A 13,105-nucleotide genomic window follows, 5' to 3' on the forward strand; every position below is an offset into this window, starting at 1 on the left:
ATCACATCACACCCTCCAGTAGAAGGATAGGTCGGATATGAGAGGAAAACTGAGTTTATGCACACACCCCAGTAACTTCAGATACGATATAAATAATGAAGCCCATCTTTACCCTCAGATAAGGTTAGGATGGCACCTTTGTCCTCCCACTCAGTCTCTATGGCAACTGCCAAAAAAAATGCAATCTTCCTGAAGCAGGTACTGCTACCACAGTAGTACATTAGTATGTAACGCCAACATTGGCTGCGAATTTCCACTTCTGCATTCCTACGACCACAATTTTCGATTCAGTCATTTTAATGAGGGAGTTGCAGCAAATGTCAGTGTGATGGTGGCCATTGCTGGCACTGCACCTGGCCTGGAGTAGCATCATGGATGCCGGCCTGGAACCTCAGTAAGTGCGGTTGGGGTCGCCGGGGCCAGTGTCAGGCAGATCCGGGTGAGGGGTTGTTGATAGGGGCGAGGGTGGGGTGAGATGGGGGTTTTTCCATAGGGGGTGGCCCTTGCTGCTAGGGGGACAATCTGTGGACCACAGGGTACTTGACTAGGAGGGAGACCCCTACGAGCCTTCAGGGAGGCTGCCAGCTTTTACTGGGTGGTCACCCCCCGCAGCTCAGGGCCCCCTGTGGCTGGCATTCTGCCGGCGATGGCAGGCAGAGGCCCTTAAGTGGCCCTGAATTGTCCACTTAAGGGCCTTAATTGACCTCTGGGTGGGAAGGTCATCCTCAACCATCCACACCCTTGATAAAATTGAGTCATCGAGTAGGCAACAGGCTTTCCACCTCCTGCCTTTCCTTCCAATTTTACGGCCCCCCCCCCCCCCGCCCCCCCCAACTCACAACCCACTCCCTTCAATTATGCCCGTATAACTGCATCCGAATATAAACCCATGTAAAATTGTGAAGAAATTAAAAAACATTATTCTCCGTATATACCTCTGAACTTGGTGGAATCTATTATTTCCTCATTACTCCTCCAATGGCCTGGATTTTAGAGTAATAATAATGGTGAGGCCATCAGCGCTCACTGTTATTTGGGAGTAAATCAAACAACTTCTGGCGTCCACAGTTAAACGTGGAAATCAGGAAGTTGTTGTCCGAATTGCCCTGTTTCTCCAGTAGTTCCCCTACAATAGTATCTCACTGAGATACTTGATATTGAAACAAATGGAAAGCTGTTAAGTTCCTGAACTTGCATTCACACAGGTCTCAGATCCCCTGCAGAGAGCACTACACTGCTTTAGATCTCCAATAACTGCACATTCCAGTGCAAAAGCCTGTAGAAAATCGATGGGTTGGTGTAAATGTGATGAACAGCGAGTGCTGTTCATTCACCCCTGATGGAAAAATCTGGGCCAATGAGTTTACAAACTTGAAATGTAAAAACACCTTTAAACTTCTTACTTCTTGCTAGTAGTAGAAGCTGTTAGAAAGTGTATGTATGTATCAGGAGCAAGGACATTTAAGAATGGACCTTGCAGGATCATACTCAAGAGACAATTGGAGACAAATACAGGTCTTGTAATAAATAACTGAGCAATTATTGGACCAAAAAGTCAGAATGAGAATGGGAAGTTATATGTTGCATTTCATTTTTACAGGGAATTACGGAAATGTTCTAGATGGAGTGTCGCCAACTGCTTCAATCAAAAGGCGACCACTAGAAACGAATGAGGGGGAAACTGCATCTCTGTTACATGGCAGTGAATCAGGTCAAACACCTGAGTCTGACAAGCCTACTACCACACCTGAGAAACCACTGCTATCTGGAGGCAATAGGTGGATGAAAATATTCTATTCTATTTAACAAAGTAAAAAAGGATAATCCTGTAAAATCTGGGATATTGTTCATTCTAATGCTAAAGGTGGCTGATTTTTGTGGTGAAGGGCTGTTTGACGAAACATTAATTGCACCATTGTGTACACTGCACTCTCAGATTTGCAAGTCATAGGCTACTGCCTGAAGATGCAACTTTAGCACTTGGCACTTCTATACATAAGTAAATCCATGTGGTAGGAAGCAGAGTAAATATTATGAGAGACTGGTTCCACTAAACTGAAAAGGACTAACCACTTAAATTCAGGTCTTAGTAGAGGAATCCAAACTAGCCTCCATGTGGGCTGGCTTCAAAACCGGTAGCCTTGTTCCGTATATGCACAGTCCCATCATTGCACCTAAATTTCTTTCACTAAGATCAGGCAGTGCCAATGGGCAAACCTGCACCAAAGGTGTTTCCAGGCCATAGAAATTCCATCCTCCTCGACTACAATACCTAGTGCAAATACCTGTGATCAACACATTGTATAATGTTGTGCTGGTTACAGTGGGAACCCTGAATGCACCAGTGGCACTGATCAATTGTCTGAGCTGTTGTAAGCATTGTGAATGCATACAGGGAAATGGATATAGGGTCCCTTCCAATGATGACACACCTAAATCTTTTATACGAACATAGGCAGATGACGGACTGTGAAAGACCAGTTGGTCAAGCTTGTCTCATACAGTTATTTTGTAACTATGTGTCATGAGCCCAACTCTCCCACCATCAGAGGACTCAATAATTCCTGGGACTGGCAAAAAAAACAGAGAGTTAAAACCTAGGCCGATTCAGGGTAGCAGAATTCTAGAACACTCTTCTACAACTCCCAAAAGCAATCAAAACAATTTCAGGAGATCACAGTGACCATGATGCACATCACCCAAGATCCCGCCACCTTACTATGGCAGGCACAAGTTACTTAGTATGAATGCTTTCACATAGTAGATTCAGAGATACAAAGTAAAACATTTCTAACAATAATATTCTTGCTTCTCCAGGTTCACTTGACCATCACTTCCCCCTCCTCCACATTCTGTAAACTTAGCTCATCCAAAACTCTGCTGTCTGTATCTTATCCCGCACTAAGTTTTGGTCACCCATCACTCCTGTCCTAGCTGATCTACACTGGCTCCCAATCACCCAGCACAGTGTGCTTAAATCCCTTCATGCCATTGCCCCTCCCTATCTCTGTACCCCTTCGGCCCCACAAACCTCACTCTGTGAATGCTCCATTCCTCTGCTTCTAGCCTCTTGTGTATGCCTCCTTTCTCCCCACCATTGGTAGTCATGCATTCATTCATTTAACCAGCATGTTCTGGAATTCACTCCTTATACCACCCTCTCCTTCTTTAAGATCTTTCTAAAATCTCTTTGACCAAATTTTGGTTGTCACCTCCTAATATCTGCTTCCTTGGCTCAGCATCAATTTTGTCCAATAACACCACTGTCTTATGCATTTGAATATTTTTGCATAGTAACAACAACAACTTGGCATTTATGGAGCGCCTTTAACACAGTAAAATGTCCCAAGGCATGTCACAGGAGCGTTGTCAAACAAAATTTGACACCGAGCCAGATAAGGAGATATTAGAAAAGGTGACCAAAAATTTGATCAAAGAGTTAGGTCTTAAGGAGCCTCTTAAAGGAGAACAGAGAGGCGTAAATGTTTATGGAGGGAATTCCAGAGTTTAAGGCCAAGGCAGCTGAAGGCATGGCCAAAGGTGGACTGTTGAAAATTGGGGATGGGCAGGAATTGGAGAAGTGCCGAGAGTTCCAATTATAGGCACGATATAAATGCAAGTTTATCTATTTGTTCTCATCTAGACAGAGAGACCGCTTAGAATTTAGGGCCTATGCATAACTTACCTTTGACACTCTCTAGTTCTCCCTGAGATTTTTGGCTCAGATATCACAACATTAGTAACAAATGTATTAACTGATTCTGATTGAGTTTGTTTCTTTTGCTTGCAGAAATTACTACTATTTGCCATTTAATAACAAGAAGCCATGCATCTACGTTAAGAGTCTCTGGGAGGACCAAATCTTTCGGTTGCACTGTTCTAACTTCCTGGACAATATTGCTGACAGGCTTGTTAGTTTTTTATTACTTACTAATTAATTTGCTCCATCTGCATTGGAGTTGTTGGCTCACTCTCTGGGTGGAATTTTATGTTCTCCCCCGAGGTGGATTTGAGGGCGGGAGAGCATAAAATCGGGTGGTATGGTGGTGGAGGGACACCGCTACATCCCTCCTCCACTGAAATTCAGTCTGGGGTGAGAAGGCCTGAGAACGGCCTTTCTGTCCCACCACCAATTGAGGCCCTTAACTGGGTCATTAACTCCCAATTAAGAGCATCTCCCCACTGCAGCTGCAATTATCCATGCAGTGGGCAGCCCTGCTGCTGCATGGGAAGCACGGCACGGAAAACCATGTGGGCTGCTTCCTGACTCCGGGGTTGGGGGGAGATGGTGGGGGGTGCGGTTCCCTCGCTCAAAGGCACTTAGTGCCTGAATGAGGGAACCAGCATCAGGAAGTGTGGGGGGGCCGCTGAGGGCCGCCCCCTCCCCCCTGCATTGCTACCAACCTCCACCGCGACCCCCTCCCCGTGAGACCCCTCCTACCCTGACCTACCTTAAGCCTGGTTCCAGAGCTGCTCCTGGGTGTCTGGCCACTGCAGCTACAGCAACAGCCACTGCCTCCACGATGCCGGCCTCTGATTGGCCAGCAGCTCTGCAAGGTCAGGACTTCTGGTGACGGGGTCCAAAATCGTACTGAACACCCGCCGCTGTCCATTTAAGTGCCTGATTGGCACTAAATTTGGAGGGCCTTCTGTATAAGAGAGGACACGGGGATCTTGGTGTTGGTTTCCCCTGACGTTGAGACCCCCACCGCTAGCATAAAACTCCCCCCTCTGAGTCTTTTTCATTAATTCACAGGTGCCCGAAAGACCTGTCATCTCTTTCTTCCATATATCAGTGACCTCCTCCACTCATCTGGGGTAATTTTAACCCCAAGAATGGGTGGGTTTGGGTTGGATGAGAAATTAAAGTTTTAGAAATTTCAAACCTGACCCCCACCCTGCCTCAAAGCGGCCCAGCTCTGGTTTAAACAGGGCCGTGGGTGGGGGTGGGGGGATTGGGTGGTGAGTGACCAACCAACCTGCTCTCAGCTGGCAGGTAACAGCTTTTGAGGTGGCTGGTAAATGTAGCTGAGAAGGGCCATATACAGCACTGCTTGTGGGCCAGGAAGAGCAGGAATATTTCCTCCAGGCCCAGCAAGCTTGCCTGCTTCCAGCTCTGAGGATCTCTCCCTCTCTATCTCCCCCTCTTCATCTGCCCACCCCCCACAATCTCTCCCGCTGCAATCTCTCCCCTCCCCAACCATGAGATGCCCCCCACCTTCCCCCCCAACTAACATCTGACCACCACGATCTCTTCTCTCCCTCACCACCATGAGACGCCTCCTGACCATGATCTCTCGCTCTCCCTTCCTACCTGCTCCTGAGTTGCTTCCTTGTGCCGCAGCCTCTCCTGCCTGACAGGCTGCCAATCAGGCTGGATGTCGGGCAGGAAACCTGCAGAAAAATGTAAAAGATATCCAATAGTAAATATCTGCAAGACATCTGGGAGACCTGTACTTCCAAGTTTCCCATCCACAGCTTCTCTTCCACTCCACCACCTGACTCAAATGTCTCTCCCTGTAATAAATGGGGCCAATATCTCTCCTATCCTGCTTTTGTTCATGATTTCATTCTACGTTCAAACAATCGCACTGCGTGCCCTCTTTCATCTCTTAGTACAATGGCTGAATCACTACCTCCTGATATTTTACATCTACTTCAATGGGGTAATTAAAATCCGGGCTTGAATTTTAGAAGGAAAATCGAGTGGAGTGTATGATGGGCATCTGGTCTTTATTCCCCCCCTTTATTTATATCTCCCTCACTGAAGTTACAAATTCTGCCCTTTGTTTCTTTTTAATTCTTTGGAAACACAAGCCTAGAAATTATTTTTGGTGATATTAGCATATGATTGCTTAATGTGTTCATTTGATATTCCTCTCTCTACTATCTTAATAAAAATGCTGACCTCCCAGTTAAATGGATCATGTCTCTGTTAGACTCGTCAACAGTGCAATGTCATATAAGCACATTCATCATATGTACAATAATAGTACGAACAGTAATTTTTAAGCAGTAGTTTTTCTTTGTCTTTCACATGCCTAATCAACACATACAACGTCTTGGCTTTGATGATTCCAACAATTGTACTTTTCTAAATCTACCAATTGGGGGGATATTTTCCTTGGGGGGGTATATCTTCACTCTCTCGATGGGTGGGAGAGGGGCGTGGGAGTAATTAAAATGTCAGAAGTCTGAAACCTGCCCCGAACTTGCTCATTTCCAGTGTTAAGAATACAAGAAGTAGGAGCAGGAGTAGACCATATGGACCATCGAGCCTGACAAGGGTTAGTTCTAGTGGGGGGGGTGTCAGGGTGGAGATGTGCGATGAACCTACTCTTGAGAGGCAGGTCAGTTATTTAAATATACTAATGAAGGTACACACTTTTACATTTAACAGCTGAGGTTTCCAGGACTTGGAAACCTAGCAGCTGAAGGCAAGAGTGTAGTGGGCTGGGTCCAACAGGTAAGTGCCTTTTCTAGCACTGCTTGTGGGCCAGGAAGAGCAGGAGTGTCCGATACATAATCTCCCCATGACTCACAAACTCTTCCACACCCCCCTGCGATCTCTCTCTTCCTCCTTCCCTCCTCTCCAGCTCCTGCTTGCAGCCTTCCAGTGTAGGCCTTCTCACCCAACAATCTGGCTGAGAAATGGAGAAAGAATAATTCAAATGAGATCCTGCCAATAAATTTTGCAGGACCTCCATGTTACCCAGGTTTTCCAGTTTCTATGACACCCCTACCCCTGCCCCATCACTGTCTACTGTTAAATATTGGGGCCTTAGTCTCACTATTTTTGTTGATCTCAGTGAAACTGCCCCATTTTCTCCATCACTAAGGTTGCCACCAAAGAATTCTACTGTAAGACAGAAGCCTCTATCTGAGATCAGGTAAAGCTGTGTTGGTACTGGGGGAAATGGATTTCGTTTATTTATCAGTTCTGGTGGTAGGCCAGCCCTAATAAATAGTGTATTTTCTTCGGTACAGATACCATACGAGACACATGCATACATCATAGCTTTTAATGTTGTGTGCCCTGTACAGAATGTTCTGAAGTGTGTAAATGGAAACAATACTTGTACCATTTACTGAAGTTTAAGTGCAGGTGACACACTTGGTAATGAATGTCTGGGATTCCAACTGCTCACAGTATAATGGGACTAACAGCACAAAAAGGATGAGGAAACTTGGCAGTTTTATTCATTGCCTTAACTTCTTATTTAGGAAGAAGGGTTGGAAAAAATCAAAGAATCCATGAAAGTTTCTGACTCTAGAACGGATAAGAAGATGAAAGGTGTTCTACAGGAATTTACAGCCAGATGCAGGTAAAATAATGAAATAGTTGACTGATATCAACCACCCCAAAGCTAATATAACAACAAAACTAATAAAATACTCTGAATGCCTTATGATTTCCAGATTTGCATTGCAATCTGTTCAGCTGCTAAAGAACATTTATGAGTACATGCAGCCGTTTTGTTTTAATATGACTTTTTACTGTATTTTTTTGAATTTCACGTTTTTATTTCATAATAACTACATTTTATGGTTATGCTTATGTTAGACTGCAAAGTTTCTCAATGTTTCACTTGCACTTATCAACTCCCAACCCATATATCAGTGGATATACTCTGCTTGTTTAAATGATGATACAGAAAAAAGTTCAGGTTGTGTTGTATACTTTCAGCCCATCTATATTCACTGTCTGACTGCATACACTTTAAAAAAGACTTAAAAAGGCAGTTAATAAAAAAAGAAACTCTCATAACCATTGAACACATAATGGGAAAACAAAGAAAGAGATTAGAAAAGCTAAGATTGGATAGGAAGAAAAAATGGCAGTGAGCATATATGGAAATCCTGAATGATATTATAGATACATATAGGCTGAATTTAGTTGTGTTAGTGGGACTCTTGGCACCGTGCTGAAAAGGCAAGGGGAACATCACCTCGGCCTTTCGGAGCCCCCACCCCCCCCACTCCCCCCCCCCCCCCACCCCGGCGTGATTCAACAGCGCTCAGGCACTTCAGTAGCCGGCGCCGGGATATCCGTCTCCTTAAGGATGGAAATCCCGCCTCCAAGAGCTGCCGGCCTATTAGAGAGCAGCGCCATTGGGAGTGTTGGCCACTGCCGGTACCCGCAGGAGGCCTGGGAGCAGGCCCAGCGCTGGAGCCCAGGACAACAGGTAAGTGAGGTAGGGTCACTGGGGCCAGTCTGGCAGGCCCTGGAAATTGGGGGTGGGGGGGAGGGAGGGCAATGAGGGCGGGGGTGTGTTAACGGGAGGGGCGTCCTTTGCGGATGGGGGTCCTCCATCCCCCCCTTGGGCCACAGATTGCCCACGAGTGAGGCCCCCCTCACAAGTTGCAAGGAAGCTGCCTTGTTTTACTGGATGACCTCCTGGTGTGGCAGACGGGCCCCCTGCTGCTGGTTTAATTCTAGTGGTAGTGGGAAGAAGCCCTTAATTGGCTAGTGATTGAGGCCCTTAAGTTGCCAATTGGTTTCTGGGCGGGAAGGGCATTCCTGCCCCTGCCGTCGTCATAGTGTGACAGGAAGGCGACAGGCCCTCCGCCTCCCACCTTCCGTCGCAATTCTATGGGCTGCCCTGCCTCCGAGCCCATATCGGGGGGCCATTAAATTCCACCCATAGGGCTGAATTTTCAGGGATCCAGCCCAGCAGAAACGCAGTGGGTTAGGACACAAAAATTGTAAGGAAAGATTTCTTTTGACAAAGCTGTTAATGCCATTTTTGCAGGATCCTTGAGTAAGGTGGTCCTGACCATATCAGTAAGCTAATAATATTTAAATCATGGTCCTATACTGTGATTAGGATCCTAATGCAGTTTTTGGGTGCTGAAGCGGATGGTGGGCCCAACCAGCAATCCTTGATGGTGAAGATCTGAATCGTATTTAAAGGGGCAAGCAGCTCCAGAGGGAACTGGTCAGTACTTTTGCTGCCTGTGAGAGTTCAGTGCCGTGGAAGGATTTACAACTTGAGTGGTGACATTAAGAGTGAGTTTACGTGGCAGCTATTGGCACAATTAATTATTTTCCTTCAGGGTGAGTGAGCAAAGGAGGAGTTGGAGTCATTATAGTAACTCAGTTGTGTGCAGGAGGTGCAGGAGGAACAGAAACAGCAACGAGAGGTGCTGGAGCTCCAGCAGTTCCTGTCAGAACACCACCTAGGAGAGGGGGTTGTACACAAGCGATCCTACTCTCCACATGGGGTTTATAGACCCAGAATGCGTGACCAGGAGCTCACCCAGGAGCCATGTGCAAAGTAGACCAGCTTCTCTCGCCAGACAGTTGCAGACCTGTGCAGCCTTCTAGAGGAGAATCTGTGACCTTCTGTACCATCTGGCCACTCACTGGCAGGCAAAGTGACAGTCACTCACAACTTTTATGCATCAGGGTCCTTCCAGGCTGCAGTGAAGGGGTCATGCCAGATGTTAACCAGTCAGCTACACATGCCTGCATGAAGCAAGTGACTGATGCTCTGTTCGAGAAAGCAAACCAGTTCATCAACTTCCCTGGGGAAACAGCAGTGGGATTCACTGCAATGTCCAGGCTGCTATTGATGGTACTCATGGCCATTAAGTCACCATGACATGAGCCAGAACAAAAACAGTGAACAAATGATTCACTTTGAAGAGGACTGCAAATGACTTCAGGAGGACAAAGCTGTTTGTGTAGATTGAGCAAATAGATTTTGTCCAAAATTTAATGTGGAGGAATGTGAGATAATATATTTTGGGAAAAAGAATAAGGAGAAGACTAAATTGTAAAATGTTCGAAGAATAGAGATACATTAAGCTGGAGATACACAAATCTTTAAATGTACGACAACATATTAATAAAAGTTTTCTTTGGCCTCCTTATCTCGAGAGACAATGGGTAAGCGCCTGGAGGTGGTCAGTGGTGTGTGGAGCAGCGCCTGGAGTGGCTATAAAGGCCAATTCTAGAGTGACAGGCTCTTCCACAGGTGCTGCAGAAAAAATTTGTTTGTCGGGGCTGTTACACAGTTGGCTCTCCCCTTGCGCTTCTGTCTTTTTTCCTGCCAACTGCTAAGTCTCTTCGACTTATTCAACAGTAAAAGTATATTATAAAAATCACTGTATGGGATCCAAGATTTTATAAATAGAGACAAAGAAATAATGCCAAACATACACAAATTATTGGTTAGGCAGCAGTTAGAATATTGTGCCCTGTTTTAAGCAGTCTACTTTAGGAAGCAGATCACAGCTAAGATGAGAATACAGACAATATGAGGTCATACCAGGGACGCGGTTTAGTTATGAGAAGAGCCGAGAGATACTGTGGCTCTTTTCACACAAACAGAAAAGGTTAACAGAATACAGTAGAGATGTTCAAAAAACAAGGGATTTTGGTACGATAAACAGGGTGAACTATTTCCACTAGTCAACTAGAGTGCGTAAATTTAAGATAAGCACTGAAAGAATGTAGGAAGAAATCAGGAGTTTGTTTTAACATTGTGGGTTAGGACATGGGTTTGCCTAACAGAAACAGCAATGGAAGCAGAAGTTATAATAGTTTTTAAAAGGTAGTGGATAGGTATTTGAAAAGGAAATATTTAAAAGAGTACGGATAAAGGACAGAGTAATGGAATCGGTGTGTAGTCCTTTCAGTACATGTGTAATGGAACGAATGGCCTCCTTCTGGAATATAAAACTCGAGAAGAACTTGGTTTTAAATACAATGTGTTAAGCACAGCATCAGGATAAACTAGAAATAAATCACTATTTGCAAAGCTTAGAGCTGAAATTGTGCCTATTAATGTACCCTTGTCCATTACAATAATGATGGCTTTAACTCAATTACAAGAAACTGATTAAATATCGTCACTAAAATAGCAGACAAATGAATTTCACGTTAACAACCTCAACTCAATTATGAAAGGCTAATGGCAGCGTCTACTGAGGAACAAATGGGTCTCAGTAATGGTTTATTTTAATCTAGAATATGAGTGCATGGATATAAATTGTTTGACTGCGTTTCATTTGAAGTACAAAGACCATAAATGAATCAAGTAATATAAAGAAAGAATTAATTGACCAATGAAAGGATTGTATTGTTTAACTCTTGATGCGTGATGTCACATTGCCTTATCATGGACTTTGACATGAATGTAAAGTTATTCCAGGTAATTAAGGATCAGTGCCTGTAAGTAAGGCGTTATCGAATACAGAGCTTCAATTTGTTTCTGTAGGGAGGCTATGTGGCTGCTGTGCAGAAACAAATGCAAATATTACGTGTGTGAAAATACAGCTCCATTGTGGCACTGGTGAGCTGAATTGTTACATTCTTAGAGTGCTGTCAGAATCTCCCAGAGAGAAAACTAATAAAGAAATGTATTCAAAAGGTTATGTGTCTATCATAATGACATAAGTTACTCTGTTATACGTATTATAGATATAATATAATGCATAGATTGGAGTGTGTTGCAAGGCAATAACAAGTCAAGGTGGAGAATCAGATGGCATAACAAGCAGCGTGTTTTCACATCCTCAAGACAACCCAGAATACTTCACAATCAATAAATGACTTTTGAAATATAATCAATGTTGTTATGTAGTCAGATGTGGCCAATGTGCTACATAGTCCAGCATATGTAAATCTATATAATGGATATAAATGAGGTTCATTGGAACATGTTTATTCCGTTTTCAGTAATGTTCTTCAAACAAGTACCCGTGGAGATTTCTGCAATCGAATCACGTAACTTAAACTGCAGTGAGATTGAGCAGAATTTTAACGCCACGGGGAGGCAAGCTTGGGTATGGGGGTGGGGGGGGGGGGGGGGTGGAGGGGCGGGTGGGGGGGGGAAGGTTAAATCCCTGAAAAGTGGCATTGGGTCAGGAACCCAACATGATCCCCTGTTCTGAAGAAGGGTCACTGACCTGAAACATTAACTCTGCTTTTCTCTCCACAGATGTTGCCAGACCTGCTGAGTATTTTCAGATTTCTAGCGTCCGCAGTATTTTGCTTTTATTACCCAACATGATCCCACCCACTTCTGGGTTTTCAGGCAAGCCCCGTTGGGAAAGACATTAAAATATGCAAACAGGTAATTTTGTAACCGTGCAATCTGGCTTTAACAGCTGGTACATGGGTTTCCTCAGCTGTGTGGAACTTACCCGGGACAACCAGGTGAGAGCACAGCTGGGAGTGCTTCTTCAGCGAAACCGACCAGCTGGGAAGCCTTCAAACAGTGAAACTGAAGAGCTGCAGCCATGCCTAGGTGAGAGGCTGCTGGTTACAGCACTTCTGAGAGTGTGCTTTCACCGCTTGACAGGTGATTTCCAACTTCTTGGCTGTCAGTTCACCTTAATCTGCACTTCCTTGCTGTCAGCCTTCACTGCGGCATGGGAGCAGCTTATAATGAGGAACAAGAGGAGCAACACCAGAAATACCAACAGAACCAGGAGCAACATCGGCAGCTGCCTCCTCATCAGCCACATACCACATGGAGATCCAGATCGAAAGAGGCGAAATCCCCAAGACAGGGTTTACAGGCAGAAAATCAGCGCTCTCGACATGTGTGAGCACCAGTACCTCAGGGAGGTTCAGGCTTTCACGGCAGGTCGTTACTGACATCTACAGCCTCCTGGAAAAGACTTCCTTCCCAATGGACCAGGTGGACATGCATTGCTAGTGACTGTCAGGGTGGCTGTCACTGAGGGGAAGTTTCTGCTCCCTTCTCCAAGGAGAGAGAGAGGGAGTGGAGAGTTGTGGATGTGAGAAATGGTTTGTGTAGAGAGGAGGGAAAGACAACATTTGTAAGGAATGGGTGTGAGATGGTACAAAGATGAGGGTGAGTGTTGGCTGTTCAGATGAGGATATGAGGAGAGGCCTTGAGTGAGGGGAATGAGTGGAGCTGCACAATGTGAGGAGTGTGTGCAGGAGAGTTCTGGGAAAGTCAGAGTGTGGAGTTTGACACCTGAAGGTGTTATACCACTCACCTTTGACCTCCTAACCTCCTTGAACCTCTTGGGGCACTGTATCGAGGCTGGAGGGACCACACTGCTGCTGCTCACTTCCTTGGCCACTTCCATCTACGCCTGCTTTGTTTAAGAGACTGGCCTCTTT

At 45.2% G+C, this 13,105-nt stretch overlaps 1 protein-coding gene across 1 annotated transcript in view; it reads left to right on the forward strand.

The window, feature by feature from the left end:
• Positions 1-13,105, forward strand: part of fer1l6 (fer-1 like family member 6) — a 166,427-nt gene that overhangs the window by 35,663 nt on the left and 117,659 nt on the right. The window contains exons 13-15 of the mRNA XM_068032676.1: positions 1,601-1,778; positions 3,791-3,911; positions 7,225-7,325. Coding sequence (XP_067888777.1) covers positions 1,601-1,778; positions 3,791-3,911; positions 7,225-7,325 — 400 coding nt within the window. The remainder of the gene's footprint in view (positions 1-1,600; positions 1,779-3,790; positions 3,912-7,224; positions 7,326-13,105) is intronic.

The sequence above is a fragment of the Heterodontus francisci genome, chromosome 5, assembly GCF_036365525.1.
Source record: "Heterodontus francisci isolate sHetFra1 chromosome 5, sHetFra1.hap1, whole genome shotgun sequence".
NCBI classification, from domain to species: Eukaryota; Metazoa; Chordata; class Chondrichthyes; order Heterodontiformes; family Heterodontidae; genus Heterodontus; species Heterodontus francisci.